The sequence below is a fragment of the Saccharomycopsis crataegensis genome (assembly GCF_037102585.1).
Source record: "Saccharomycopsis crataegensis DNA, jcf7180000000073, whole genome shotgun sequence".
In the NCBI taxonomy this organism is placed as follows: domain Eukaryota; kingdom Fungi; phylum Ascomycota; class Saccharomycetes; order Ascoideales; family Saccharomycopsidaceae; genus Saccharomycopsis; species Saccharomycopsis crataegensis.
The window spans coordinates 1484663-1499937 of NW_027043820.1; the positions used below are offsets into that span (position 1 = coordinate 1484663).

At 39.8% G+C, this 15275-nt stretch overlaps 7 protein-coding genes across 7 annotated transcripts; 3 read left to right on the forward strand and 4 right to left on the reverse strand. All coding sequences in view use genetic code 12, as the record gives it.

The window, feature by feature from the left end:
* Window positions 1-423: 423 nt before the first annotated feature.
* On the reverse strand, window positions 424-1194 carry DASC09_014070 (uncharacterized protein; the record flags this gene model as incomplete). Its single annotated transcript, XM_064995010.1, has 1 exon — window positions 424-1194. The coding sequence occupies one exon, from the start codon at window positions 1192-1194 to the stop codon at window positions 424-426; it is 771 nt and encodes a 256-aa protein (XP_064851082.1).
* Window positions 1195-2174: 980 nt separating this feature from the next.
* On the forward strand, window positions 2175-2399 carry DASC09_014080 (uncharacterized protein; the record flags this gene model as incomplete). The annotated part of the gene is made up of 1 exon (XM_064995011.1): window positions 2175-2399. The coding sequence occupies one exon, from the start codon at window positions 2175-2177 to the stop codon at window positions 2397-2399; it is 225 nt and encodes a 74-aa protein (XP_064851083.1).
* Window positions 2400-2889: 490 nt separating this feature from the next.
* On the forward strand, window positions 2890-6975 carry YTA7 (chromatin segregase YTA7; the record flags this gene model as incomplete). The annotated part of the gene is made up of 1 exon (XM_064995012.1): window positions 2890-6975. The coding sequence occupies one exon, from the start codon at window positions 2890-2892 to the stop codon at window positions 6973-6975; it is 4086 nt and encodes a 1361-aa protein (XP_064851084.1).
* Window positions 6976-7340: 365 nt separating this feature from the next.
* ARC35 (Arc35p) lies at window positions 7341-8366 on the reverse strand (the record flags this gene model as incomplete). Its single annotated transcript, XM_064995013.1, has 1 exon — window positions 7341-8366. One exon carries the CDS (start codon window positions 8364-8366, stop codon window positions 7341-7343), a length of 1026 nt encoding a protein of 341 aa, XP_064851085.1.
* A 413-nt stretch (window positions 8367-8779) lies between these two features.
* NAM2 (leucine--tRNA ligase NAM2) lies at window positions 8780-11668 on the forward strand (the record flags this gene model as incomplete). Its single annotated transcript, XM_064995014.1, has 1 exon — window positions 8780-11668. One exon carries the CDS (start codon window positions 8780-8782, stop codon window positions 11666-11668), a length of 2889 nt encoding a protein of 962 aa, XP_064851086.1.
* Window positions 11669-12674: 1006 nt separating this feature from the next.
* DASC09_014120 (uncharacterized protein) lies at window positions 12675-13454 on the reverse strand (the record flags this gene model as incomplete). Its single annotated transcript, XM_064995015.1, has 1 exon — window positions 12675-13454. The coding sequence occupies one exon, from the start codon at window positions 13452-13454 to the stop codon at window positions 12675-12677; it is 780 nt and encodes a 259-aa protein (XP_064851087.1).
* Window positions 13455-14151: 697 nt separating this feature from the next.
* TRS23 (TRAPP subunit TRS23) lies at window positions 14152-14964 on the reverse strand (the record flags this gene model as incomplete). Its single annotated transcript, XM_064995016.1, has 1 exon — window positions 14152-14964. The coding sequence occupies one exon, from the start codon at window positions 14962-14964 to the stop codon at window positions 14152-14154; it is 813 nt and encodes a 270-aa protein (XP_064851088.1).
* Window positions 14965-15275: the final 311 nt, after the last annotated feature.

Here is a 15275-nt window from a genome sequence, read left to right on the forward strand (position 1 = left end):
ATTGTTCCCCACAGGTTGGTATGCCCAATTTTTGTACTATAATATATCCCATCGTTTTGCTTATTTTTCTTCATCTTTTGTTAATATACACCACTTATAGAGCTCATATATCATAATATGACCACCCATTTGAAAGTGTGGTTTCCATTATTAACATGTATGATATATGCTGTTAAATCTCTCCGGGATGGGGTATCCAACGGATTGCAGAAGACGTGGTGGGTGTGAAACATTACTTACTTCGAGATCTAATCAGAAAACTATCTATAATGTATTGAGAAGCAATTTAGAAACAAAGAGAGAGAGAGAGAGAGAGAGAGAGAGAGAGAGAGAGAGAGAGAGAGAGAGAGAGAGAGAGAATTCAGCTATGTAATAACCTTTTCTAATTAAGAGAACTAAAGAATAAAGTCAATGAGCAGTCATTTATTTAAGAGCGACTCTGGCATATGTTTCTTCATCGACAACCCAGATATTATAGAATTCACTTTCGCTAGAACCAAAGGTGACATAAGCATGGTTGCCAGCACCATCAAAGTTGTTTAAAACGATACCTGGAATCGAGCCAAACACTTCATGAATAAGGAAGAAACTTTCAAACACATTTTCAATGATTTCAACTTGTTCTTGAGTAAAAGTTTTAAGACCTGTACTAGAGAAAGAGAAACGCAAGTGCAAATCACCCCATTGGATAAACACAATGTCATTTGGCAAGTTGTGTTCAGCCGCAGCACAGAGTTGACCAGCAACAATCTTGGCCAATGGTATTGGGGTTTTAATAGCAAGCTCATCAGGAGTTGAAGTAAGATTAATAGTGACTTGCTTGTTATCATATATAACCACATCTCCAGAATGGTTGGTGGAATCAATGTAGTGACCAAAAGAAGAGATCTGTGGCATAATACTTTGGTTGAGATACACGGAAGTGACATTGACACCGTAGGTGAAATATGGAATGATAGTTAAGTTTTTAGGGTTTGAGAAATGTTGGTTACCTTCGTTGTTTTGGTAAATGAACTGATCTGAAGGTTGGTTCAAGTTTGAGGTATTAGTGATGACGATATGTTGAGAATCTCCTGAATCGATGGAAACACTGGAGACCGTGAGATTAGCAACAGTTTCTAACCAAGAGTAACCTTTACTAGAAGTAGCAGCAGCTAGAGACAAAAGACTAAGGGCCTGTAACAAAAACAACATCTTTGAATTATAATGATTAAACTGGTTTATGGTAAAATTGGAATTGGCAACGACGACAAAATCAGAATTAATTGGCAAGACAACGAAAAGAAAAACAGAATAAATATGATAATTTTAAAATAAATAAATAGAAATTTTTTATAAAGAAGAATTGGCATTGATATTTATAGCATTCTTGATGGGGCGGTGATCCGCAGAACAGTAAGGAATGCAGGCACCATAAACGGCAATTAACTACCTTGTAGCTGGGGGTGCTTGGTCTCCCACAATGCCCGTTAACAGTGTTATTCAGCAGTTCGCTTGCTGGTAGAGATCGCGGGGACTGCTGATGTGCTAGCATCTTGACCAAAAACCCTGGCTTCCTGTTGGTAAACGGCATTTGATGAAGAATATCATTTTGTACAAACCCACCTGTTCAGCCATCTTCTAAAGGCCAAAACACCAACAACACCAACAACACCATCATCATCATCATAATCATCACCAACAACTAAAACAAAACAACAACCCCATACATGCCAAGAAAAACTCAAAATACAAGAAACAAAGTATGAATAGAAAATGGTGTGGCAGTCGCCACAATATAATGTTTGCACGACAACATATAAAACACGACGTTGCTGGGATTGTATTGTGCGATCGCAGGCACCAGGTGCGCTTGTTATGACGTGGGTGGTGGCCAACAATAACATAATGTCTCAGGCGAAGCTCTTCAGGATATTTTGTCGGTCAAATATATTATATTATATGATTCTCATCATTACATATTATAGATAACTGTATAACATTGGTTATTGCCTATGGCTGTCAAAATCCACAAGATTCTGTGCTGCACCAACTGAACCAACATGAAAAAGTGACACAAAAACAGTTTCCGACAATTATAAATAACATGCCCCCAAAATTGGGGTTCTACATCCCGTTATTTTTCTTTGGTTGATCTCCCCGTCTTGCTTGTCTCTCCAATACTCCTCTTCGCCATGAATTTCCGCTCTATTTCTGCCATCTCTGCCATCATTTGTGTCTCGTTGGCCAATACCTTGAGCCTACAAAATATCACTGGCATCACCAGCCCAAGTAATAATGCCACTGGTATCGCCAGTCCAAATACCACGGTGTCTTCCTCTGCTTCTACCATGAGTATCAATGCCGGGTTTCTCTTGGCTATGGCTGCTGGGGCTGGGGCTGTTGCTCTCTTGTTTTGACCGGGTATGCTGCTTTATGGACCTATAATTTTTGGGTATTGTTGATATTTGTGTAATATGAATATTATTTGTTTGAATTATGTTATTGACAGGTGCTCAGATGATTTGTGTTGTTGTGCTGATGGTAATTTGGTTGTGACTTTTTTCTATAGGGATTTATTTATTTTTCTTTTTATTTATTTTTATTTTCAAACTTCTCCTTGAAGAGCTTTGTTCTTCCATTCTTATTTCTATGATCGATTGATCTTTTTTTTTTTATTGTTTGTTATATATTATCTATGATTATATCCCATATATGGGCACTAGTTGATGTCAGAAGGCGTACGCAACAGGGCAACCCCCCACCCAAAGTAAACAAAACAAAAAAAAAAAAGAAGAGCGAAAAAATTCCACACTCTATCGGTACGCGTCACACGGTCTATTGATCTCCGTTTTTTTTTTGCAATATATCAAAAACAATCAGCAAGCCAATCCAATACACAACATCGGTATGGGAAGCAAAAGAAGACGTCATGGATCTGGCGACTCTAGACTGAGCAAGTCTGCTCTGGGTCATCGCTTGCGGCTGCGTAGCCAAGTATCATATCGTGAGTCTGATTTTGAAGAAGAGCTTTCAGATGAGCTGGATAGCCAAGAAAGTCTTCTGGAAACTTCCAATGATGGTGGGAATGATGTCTCTGAAGATGAGTCTCAGCCATCATTCCCTGTGAAACTCAAATTGCCTTCTCAAAAGAAGGTTACTGACAATGATAATAATAAAGTAGAAGTTGACGAAGGTGATCATGAACAAGAGGAGGAGGACGACGATGAGGAAGAAGAAGAAGAAGAAGAAGAAGAAGAAATACAATTAAATAATAGAGCTTCAAGACGTGCAAGATCTATACCGAAGAATGTCGAACAGCGTGATGGTGATGATGATGAATATCTCGAAGACGAGGATGATCAAGAAGACGATGATGACGCCAGTGAAGGCGAATCTGAGCTTGAGCGCATGGTAGATAAGGAGAATGATAGAAATTTCATTGCCAGTGAGGATGATGACGATATTGCTCCACGTCGTAAAAGAAGGCTCAAGAGAAAGAGACTGAAAAAACGGAAAATCCTGAAACTGAAAAGACTAAAAGAAACCTCAGCGAATGAAAGCGATGAATCATATAAAGACGAAGATGACGATGATGCTCATATGAGTGTTGATCAAGACTCGCTAGCTGAAGAATTGGAAGACTTAAAAAGCTCGCCAGAGTCTCTGCCCCCAAGAAAGAATTTGCGCGAACGTAAGAATGTCAATTATCAAATCCCGCCACCTTTAGATACCATCAATTTGGAGGACGGGTTCGGTCATAGCAATGGTCATGGGATGGGTGCTACCAATGGGTTCGGACCAAATTCTTGGGAACCACCTGCCCGTAATCGTGTACCTCGCTCTTCAGCTGGTCTCAATAAAGGGTTATTTTCTGTGGCTGGCCCATTCGGTGGCAATGACATCGTGCCTATCTTTGGCTCCAACGCTCCTCAAGATCTTGGTATTGGGGCAGGAAACGACTCTTCTTCTGATGATGATGAAGGGTTTGTTACTCGTCCATATGATGCGGCCACGGGGGGTGTTAACAAGGTATCATCAAATAATGTATCATCCACTGGTATTGTCAAGAAAAATAAGAGCGCCTTAGCAGATGCTGATCCTCTTGGGGTGGATACTAATATCGATTTTAAGGCAGTTGGTGGTCTTGATCATTACATCGATCAACTCAAAGAAATGGTGGCATTACCTTTGCTATACCCCGAAGTGTATACCAAATTTGGGATCACACCACCAAGAGGAGTGTTATTTCACGGTCCACCAGGTACTGGTAAAACTTTGATGGCTCGAGCTCTTGCTCTGAGTTGTTCTACCGAAGAACGAAAAATAACTTTCTTCATGAGAAAGGGTGCCGACTGTTTATCGAAATGGGTCGGTGAGGCTGAAAGACAATTGAGACTTTTATTTGAAGAAGCCAAGAAACAACAACCTTCAATTATTTTCTTTGATGAAATTGATGGTCTTGCTCCAGTCCGTTCGTCAAAACAAGAACAGATCCACGCGTCTATTGTCTCCACATTGTTAGCGCTTATGGATGGCATGGATGGCAGAGGTCAAGTTATCGTTATTGGTGCCACAAATAGACCCGATGCCATTGATCCAGCACTTCGGAGACCAGGAAGATTTGACAGAGAATTCTATTTTGCATTGCCAGATATTGAAGCAAGATTAACGATCCTCAATATTCATACGAAAAAATGGAACCCTCAACCTCTGGAAAAATTAATTCGCAAGTTGGCAACCTTGACTAAAGGGTATGGTGGTTCTGATATTAGAGCTTTATGCACTGAGGCGGCATTGAACAGTATCAAACGGAAATTCCCTCAAATATATGATTCCAGCAAAAAATTGGTGATAAACCCCGACGAAATCAAAGTCCATGAGGTTGATTTTATGAACGCCCTCGATAAAATTGTTCCGTCCAGTTCTAGATCAACTGCAAATCCTTCTAATCCTATCCCAGAGCATTTAGAACCTTTGCTTCGCAATGACTATAATCAAGTTACCGCTAGGTTGAAGCAGTTGGTTTCCAAAAAGAAGGAAGGATTTCTCAGTATGGAAGATGATTCTGATGAAGATGAGGAAGCGGTTGCCCAAAAGCAACAACTTGAAAATAAATTTGGGATGACAAAACATGATCTTTTCAAGAAACTTAGTTCATCAAGAGTTTTCAAACCGAGATTGCTCATTAGTGGTAAACCAGGCATGGGCCAGAAATATTTGGGGTCAGCAGCATTGAATTATTTGGAAGGTTTCCAAGTCCAATCGCTTGATCTTGGAACCCTTTTCAGCGAGTCAGGACGTACCCCGGAAGCGGCGATCATACAAATGTACCTTGAAGCGAAAAGAAACCAACCGTCGGTGCTTTTCATCCCAAACCTTGAAATTTGGCTACAATCAGTTCCAGAGAGCGCCAAATCCACCCTTGAAGGTTTACTTCGCTCTACCAGTAGTTCTGAAAGAATTTTACTATTGGGTCTCTGCGAGGTTGATCCCTCGGATGAGACATTGCAATCCCAGCTTGAGATTGATCTGGCAAGGTTTTTTGGGGTTGGTAGTGCGAATGTATATATGATTGACTCCATAGAAGAAAAACAACGAGAAGAATTTTTCAAGTTCCTTTGGGCATTTTTACAAACCAGGCCGGTTTTTGAAGAGCTCAACGTTGATGATCCAAAGTACAAAAAGTTTCAAGAAATTAAACATTATAAAAAGACTGAGAAATTGGCAATTGCCACCACTGCTCCTATATCATCTGAACAAAAGGATGCGGAGATTAAATCTCAACAAAAGCAGCAGCAGAAAGCTTTGAAACAACAGCACAAATCAGATGTCAGGCTCAAAAATTTGGTGAAAATCAAACTCTCAACGATAATGGAAATATTTAAGGCTCGTTATAAGAGATTCAAGAAACCGGTAATCCCATTACAACAATTAGCCCATTTATTCGAACCAAGTATTCTTCCACTCGATGCGCCGCCACCACAGTACTCAAAAGATGGGGACACGATTCTTGATACCTATACTGGTTGCCGTTTCTACAATATGGAACTTGATACTATTGAAGAACGACTCTGGAACGGATTCTATTCGGAACCAAAACAATTTCTCAAAGATGTGGAGATGATTTATCAAGATGCTAAAAATATAGGTGATAGAGAAAGATCATTGAAAGCCAGTGAATTATTTGTTAATGCTCAAGTCAGCATTGAAGAATTATTCACTAGTGACTTGATTGATCAATGCAAAGAAATGCGACGTAGGGAATTGGACAGACAAAAACAATACGAAAAAAAAGTGAAAGAATTGCAAGATAAAATTACCACTGCCACTGCGGTTGAATTGACTGGCGGCAAGAATGAGAATTTAGAATCCGACAAATCCGAAAACATTGACGGTGTGAATTGTCATAAAATGAATGATGACGAAGTTGCTGATCAAGATACTGAGTCCAAACATGAGGCAGATCAAGCAGATGAATCACATGATGGGAAAATAGTTTCGACAGAATCAATTACCCAACAGAATTCTACAGAGCAGCAGCTGTCTGTTGCGGAAAGCGATAGCAATGGCTCTGAATCAGATTCTAAAGGAAATGCCGATTCTGATACCCCGATGTTGACAAATAGTGAAGTTACTTCTTCGGCTGTCAATGCTGAAGATACGGAAACCAAGGCCAGTGAAGAACAAGAACCGGTCAAGAGGTTCACTGACGAGGAACTTGAAGAGTATGATTTGTACCTTAACAAACTCGAAGCCAATAAGAGCCGGGAAATTGAGCTTGATTCGGATTATTTGGCGAAAGTTCAACGCAAGTTATTTGAACAAACTGATGGTTTCTCCATTGAAGAATTAGAACTTATGAATTCTTTAATCAGTGAAATTATTTGGCAAAACAAACATGAATGGGATCGTAATAAGGTTTTAAAGTTGATCGAGAAGAAGATTAAGCATGTCGTTAAGGTCATTACTCGTCAACGGAGTGATGTGGATTGATCTCCTTATGAACAACTCTGTGTATTATTAGTTTTATATTTTTCTAGGTCACTTATTAATTTTAGGGATTGAATTGAATTCCTTTTTTTTTCTCCTCCCCCCATCCCAACATGAACTACTGTATAGTAATGATAATGATAATAAAGTTACAAAAAGTATATTTCTCCTACTTTCTTTTTGTTATCATGGAGAAAGTCATCAAAAAGATTCATTGAGAAAAAATGAGATATAAGAAAAGAGCACCTAGAATTAACAAAAAAAAAAGAAAAAAAAAGAAAAAAAAATAATAATAATCAACTAACAGAATAATACTAATAATAAGGACGATAATAATAATAATAACGATAATAATTGCCAGCCCTCTCCTAAATTCTTTGCACAAATCTTCTACCGCTAGCAGTCTTTCTCTCAATATCTTTTTCTTCTTGATCTGGTTTGGCTCTGTTCAAGATCTTGAGATATTCTAATACTCTCTTTCTCATTCTTGAATGCAAGTAGGCCTTGGATGCCTTGATGTGGTAGTGGAAGTATGTTCTGAACAATTGGATTTGGGTGATGGTGTTTTCTCTCTTTTGTGGCACCAAATGACGAGGGAACAACACAAAAGTGACAAACCCCTTGTCGTATTTTGAAGTTGCTGATTGCTGGCCATAATTGAAGTTTTGGAACTCTGGCAAGCCACGTAACTCCAAAGGTGGTTCATACGGAGAAAACAACACTTGCGGGGCGTTTTGGATCGATCTTTTTCTGGCATCGACAAACTCTTGTAAAAACACATTACCAAAAATTTTGTCGGTTTCATCTTTGAACAACGCGGTGAAGATCACTGTGACTCTATCATGGGATGGGCGGATATAAATGGTTTCGTCTTCACGATAATTGATCACCGAAGTAGCTTCCTCGGAGTTTTCTTCAGGGACGTATAAATCGACATTCTTAACCGCAGCCTCTTGTGCCAACACGTCGTATCTTTTGAACGCCACATCGAATGGCGCGGCAAGGGCGTTTCTTTTAAGAAGACTGAGTTTGGCAATCAAAGATTCCATTTCTTCTGGCGATGCCAACACCGTGGTGGATATTTGTTGTAGATCGATAAAAATCGAGAAATTGTACCCGTCTTCCGGCTGGTCCAACACCGTGTACCATTGGGAGTCATTATAGGCATTGCGCAAGTAACTGTCAACATCCCCGTATTTGACCAAGTCGTTATAACATTTCAAGAATATTGACAACACAATCTTGGTCTTTTCTGCGGGATCAGGGGTCGAGATATGGAAAAGGGTGTTATCGAAATCGGAGACAATTCTATCGATTGACACCAGCTTTTCGGTGGTGAAGAGTTCCCTGAGGGTTTTCTCAAGTGACAAATTCGAGCTCTCCAAGTTCAACATGTTGAGAATTGGCTAATAATGGTGGTTTGATGATTTTATCACTATTTATTATAATAAAAGAACAACACCACAGAAATCGCCAGTTTTGCGATTAAAAACAAAAAAAAAAAGCCGGTTATTTTGTCTGTCTGATCACGTGGCTGACTTGAACAACTATAGTTACCATGAATAAATCGCCAAAGATCATAGGGAGGGAGAAATGATATTATCTCAAGGAATGATGGCTCTCTTATTTATAATATAATGGTTCATATTTACATATACATAACGGTGAGTGCTGGAGCAAATGTGTCAAAATCGTGGGGTTATCATAAGAGGGTAACTATAGTATCACCGTTCTGCAATATTGAAAAAAAAATCGCAGATGAATAAGTACATTGAATGGCCCGGCAGTCGTTATTGTCACTATAAAAATGCTTAGAGTAGCCAGAAACCCTGCTATTATAAGCAGGGCGCAGTCTGTGCGGCTCAATGTACCGTCACAATTGATAAAGCTTAACCGTCTCAATCTTTCTACCAGCTCAGTTCTCCAACAAGTGAAATTTCCAGATCTCGATAGAAAATGGTTGAAAAACTGGGAAAAGTTCGATGGGCCAATTACTCCCAAACCTTTGCCAGGAGAACATGGTGATAAGGAAAAATACTATATGCTAACAATGTTCCCTTATCCATCGGGGATGCTCCATATGGGACATTTCCGAGTGTTCACCATTACCGACGTTGTGGCAAGATTTCATCGGTTCAAAAATAAAGAAGTCATCAACCCCATGGGATGGGACTCATTTGGGCTACCGGCAGAAAACGCAGCGATTCAGAACCAGGTAGACCCAAAGTTCTGGACCCAGAAGAATATAGGGAAAATGAGGCATCAAATCGGGAAAATGCTGACGAGTTTTGACTGGGACCGTGAGCTCAGCACTTGCGATAAATCTTACTACAAATTCACTCAAATGTTGTTTTTGTGGTTATATGAAAATGGGTTGGCTTATAAGAATCTCAAGGAAATCAATTGGGATCCAATAGATCAAACGGTGTTGGCAAATGAACAAGTCGATGCTAATGGGAAATCGTGGAGAAGTGGGGCGATTGTCGAGAAAAAAATGTTGAACCAGTGGTTCTTAAAGATCACTGATTTTGCCAAAGATTTAAGCGATGATTTAAAAAAACTCGATAACTGGCCACAGAAAGTGAAATTGATGCAACAGAATTGGATTGGGAAATCCACCGGGGCCAACATCAAATTTACTCTTGGTAATGATGAAATGATCGAGGTGTTTACTTCTCGACCAGATACCTTGTTTAGTGTTCAATATTTGGCGATCTCCATCGATCATCCATTATCCAAGCAGATGTCGGTGAATAACCAAGAATTACAACAATTCATCGACAATGCTAAAGAGCAAGAAAAACAACAATCGTTTTCGCACGAATCTGACCAACAAAAGAATAAAGACGGTTACGAACTTCCAGGAATTCATGGTATTCACCCGCTTACTGGTAAAAAGATGCCGATTTTTGTGGCACCTTACGTGCTATCCAGCTACGGTAATGGGGCGGTGATGGGTTGTCCAGGTCATGACGAACGTGATTGGGACTTTTGGCTCCAAAACGCATCAGGCAAACCAGTGATTAAAACGGTTGACCCGGTGGATATTGCTGAACTTGACGATTCTAAACCATACCTTGGCAAACAAGGGACTCTCAATAATAACTGTGCCCCGGAATTCCAAGGTTTAACCGCGAAACAAGGGTACGATAAAATCGTGGCCACTTTACAATCTAAGTCCATGGGGGGGCCTGCCACGAACTTCAAACTCCGTGACTGGCTGATTTCTAGACAACGGTACTGGGGGTGTCCTATCCCAATGATTTATTGTGATTCTTGTGGAATGGTCCCGGTTCCCGAAGACCAACTTCCGGTGGTGTTGCCAGAAAACATCGAGTTCACTGGGAAAGGTAATCCTTTGGACCAACATTCGGAATTCAAGAATTGTAAATGTCCTAAATGTGGAAGCAATAACGCCACTAGAGAAACCGATACCATGGATACTTTTATGGATTCTTCATGGTACTTCTTCCGTTATTTGGATAATAATAACGGAGGGTTACCATTTGCCAAATCCAAGGTCGATGAATTCATGCCAGCTAAACTTTACATTGGAGGGGTCGAGCACGCAATTTTACATTTGTTGTACCTGAGATTCATCAGTAAATTCCTTTACAAAATTGGTAAATGGGATGGTGGGGGTGTGGAGAATAATGGTGAACCGTTCAAGAAATTGGCGAGTCAAGGAATGGTGCACGGGAAGACCTATAATCATCCGGTGACCAAGAAGTTCTTGAAACCAGAAGAATTGGATAAATCCGATCCAAACAAGGTGAAGTTAGTCGAAGTTGACCCAGCCACTGGGGAACAATTAATTCCGGAAGTGTCGTATGAAAAAATGTCGAAGTCTAAGTTCAATGGGGTTGATCCGGTGGAATTTATTGGGAAATATGGGGCCGATTCTACCAGAGCTCACATGTTATTCCAAGCCCCAATTGATCTCGTGTTATACTGGGACGAAAATAAGATTGTTGGGGTACAAAGATGGTTGAAGAAATTACTCAATATGAACAAATTGTTGCTTTCCAAACTCGAAACTTCAAAAAGTCAATTCAATACTGCTTCATTGGATGAATTCTTTGCGTCGATAGACACTCATGTGCAATCGAAATCAAATTTTAATGATTTGGAAATCGCCCTTTTCAACGAGACCCAATCTTGCATTACTGCTATGGACTCTGCATTCGGGGACACTTTGAGTTTGAACACCGTGATTTCAGATTATATGAAGATGACCAATTCAATCAACAATATCTTACAGAATGATTGCGATAACGTTGATTTGGGGTTGATCACCAGCGGGTTTTACAAGTTGGTGTTGATGATTTCACCAGTTTGTCCTGCAGTGTGTGAAGAGATTTGGGAACTGGTTCAGAAACTGATCATCAGTAACAATAATGATTACAATTGGCAATCGATCTTCACTTCGCATTGGCCAGTGGCCCTTGCTCCAAAAATCTCGGAGGTGACAAATTATAATGTGATTGTCAACGGTAAGTTCAAATTCTTGTACCGTGGAACCAAGGATTTAATTGAAAAACCAGAATCGCAAGTATTCGATAAGATTTTGAACGACGTGGAAGGTAATGATAAAAAGACCATGGGAGATTTACAAGGGAAGATCACGAAAGTAATTTTGAAACCGGGAGCCATTTGTTTTGTTGGTGCAAAAAATACCAAGAAGAAATCACAATAGATAACAGGGCGTACACATTTTGTAAATAGTTAATGGATCATGATTGTTTGAAGATGTAATTATTTCTTGGGCCTTTAGAGTTAATTATAAATATGATAGACTGATATGTATATAACGTGGTTGTAAGTATTGGACTGCATATCCAGAAATGATCTTTCTATTTTCTGCATTTCCACAAGGGTAGTGATTATGGATTGTTTTCAATGGAAATCATCATTACGTAACTTGTTGAAAATTGCTAAACTTTGGGATGTCAATTTTCTGAAGAGAGATCATCCATAAAATATGATCCCTATAATTCAATCAAAGCAAAACCAATTATAATAATATTGAGTAAAATGATAATCCGTTGATCAACAAATGAGGATATTTTTTTAGTGCCAGATGCTTTAAAGAAAGGTGTACTAGACGAGCCAAGACAAGTAGACGATTTGCGGTCATGCAGGGGGTTTCTTGATCAAATCTGAATTATTCCGAGACATTGTTTATGACCTGCTCATATCGATTCTTGATACTATTATGTATTAAACTATTAACTGCCATCTCAGAGATCTTGAATGGTGCATCGCATTTTGGAATATCCACCAATTGTTGTCGGGGTGATGGGCGTATTTGATGCTCATGACAGGGACTGTGCAAGGAAAATTAGCGTGGTGTACGATAAAAATAGATGTAGTGGTGCGATGCAATATGACATTAATGATCATGAGATAGAAATGATGAGAAGAAAAAAAATATGGCTAATAAACTAGGAGAAGGTAGATAGAAGAAAGGAAAATAGAGAAAAATCTAGTTGGTGGAGATCTAATGTTGATGAGAATTCCTGTATAAGAAAAAAAGAAAAGAAAAAAAGAAATGCTGGGATTCTTTGCAAAAAGCAAAGAAGAAAATGTTGATATCAAAGCTGATGAAGTGTAGAAAATAAATAAAATAACAATGCGTGTAATGAGTTGAATTGGAAATGACATGATAGTTAGGAAAAAGAAAGAGAAAATTTTGAAAAGAATCAAAAGGCAAACAATTGGCCATTACCTTCCATGCTAAAATTTTCACCTTCGAATAGTAATTTATTGGAAAGCGCCATACTTTTAGGACGGGTTGAGATATAAGCGGCATTAATACCTTGGTGACTCTCCAATCCAAAATCGTTGTTAGCGAAAGCAGAAGGGGTTTGTAAGATGGCGGAATCGGCGATCGACACCAACGACGAATCTCTGGCATGGCCGAACTTGGAACCACTGTAAAAGGAAACCGGTGTATTTGTTAAAGAAGGAATTGATGAAGAGGACATATCCGGGGAAAAGCAGGCGGATGGAGGACTGGCCATTTTAAGGGGTTTTGGGAACACTCCGTCTTCCAATGAGCTGGCGACGGAAAACTGATTGTCGTGGTGGATCCGCAAGTTCTTGAGGTTCTTGGATGTTGGTCTGATGACGCCGTTCCAGTTCCACAACTTTCTGGCGACTAGTTGGATCAAATAAACCCCAATACAGAACCCGGAAATGTTTATTATGGCTAGAAAGAAGACATCAGCGCTACGGTTGTTGCTGTTGTTGGCCAACTTGTCGAAATTAGGGTCATCGTGGCCGAGGTCGATGGCTCTTGAGTCGAACGACGACGGCGAAGATCTGAAGAGCTGGTAGTCAAACGACCCTAAGCCTGCCAAATGGAGGGGTAAGAAGCCTTGGGTAGGGGCCTGGTTAGGAAGGACTAGTCTGACGATCTTGGTGTCTTGGTAGGCATGTTCTCTAAGAAGGACAGGGTCATAAGGAGGAGGGACGGTCATGGTGTGTGGTAAGGATAGACAGAGGGAGTGAGAGAAATAAAAAGAATGAATAAGTGGGTCTCGATAAGATCTAGGCCAACGACACTAAATATATAACAGAAATATATAAATAACAGGCAATCAGGGATGACAAAAGAAAAGAGTTTTTTATTTATAGGAATTATTTTTTTGATTGTCGGTTTTTTTAGTGTCGCTGCAACATGACGCAGTTGTTTTGGATTCTTCTATTCGGTGCCAACAATTGTCGAGAGCTGCTGTTGTTGTTGTTGACGTTTATTTATTTGTGGAAAATTGCAGAGACATCCATATATGTTATAATAATAATAACTATTTCGTCCAGTTGTTATCATCCTTCGATGTTTACTCTTTTACTTCTCTTTTTTTTTTCTCTCTTCTTTTTCAACCCCTGCTTCGTAGATGAGCACGTTGTCATATCCTACAATGTGTTCCATAATAAATGTATCTATCACATATCGTCATATTATTATTCACACGATATATTCATTCACAAGAACCGATCGTAACATTATGACCTGCTGCCACATGGGCTGACTGGCTGGCAGTTGTTCAGAGGCTTATTGTGTACACACAATCTCATCCTTTATATGGTATAGGAAAATTCACACATTTTCAATCTCTTTTACTTTTTTCCTTCACCCAATTCGGCTAATCTCCTCGGGTCCCAGTGCACATATATCTAAAAAGATTCAATTAATGCCCTCACCTTGATATCAAATAATTCTGCTTTAATAGGCATATCCATCGAATAGAATGGATTCTTCATTACGTAATCACCGTACAAAATATAGATCTTTCGAAGCAACTCTTCAGCAACCTCGTAGCTGCTTGATAAGTCCTTATCTGGCCTGCTATTCACATCTCTGTTCAAACTCAAATTCACCTTTTCTGTCTCTTCTTGTTTCGAAACTTCAGGATTGTTGCCATCTGACGCCCCTTCCTTTTTATGGATATCCGGCAGAGTAATTAGAATAAACTTGATACCTGTCAAGGTTTGGAAAATGAAAATGTTGAAGAAATCAGTCTCGACAATATTCAACCCGGTGACGTTGCTCTTCATATAAAAGAAATTCGAGCTCAATTTGTTGTACGATACTGATGAACTACTGAGCAAATCGGCGTTGTTAACTGAAGGATTGTTGATATTGGTGAAATTGTTGATCAAGTGCCATAGGCCATCGGCGTTGTCCTGATCTCTCATCATGGTCGACTGGCTTTCCATTCGCGGACTGGTGATATGGTTTGCCCCAGAAGACCCCAATTTAGGAGTGGACACTGTTGACCCAAGAAGCGGAGTGCCAGTGGTATTAGCATTTTTATTGGAGCAAGTTATTTGTGTAGGAGTAAGTTTCGAGGCGATGGCGTGGACACCGTGGATTGTTCCGGCAAACACCAAGTAGTCGTTGATTGACAACTTGTTGAGGGTAGACGAGTAGTCCTGCTGGTACACCAATCCTCCTGCTTTGTTGAGGATATATAGAGAATGTATCATTGGCGAAGTATTGTATATTGTATCTATCTCTCTTCTATCAGCTACCTGGCATCTTCCTCTTGTTCTTCTTCTGCTGCTGCTGTTTTTTCACTGAGCGATCACCGAGCATTACCCGGGGATATGTGTCAAACAGTCGGCTGAGATGGGGCCTGGGCTATCACAGTATCCAGCCAGTACTCTCTGTGGCTCTTGCGGAATATTTGCTGAAAACACTACTGCAATCGTTGTAACATCTCTGTCGCCTCATTATTGTTAATGGCTGGGACCAATTTTGCTTAGTTTTGATGGCCATTGTCGTTGTCACGTTGTTG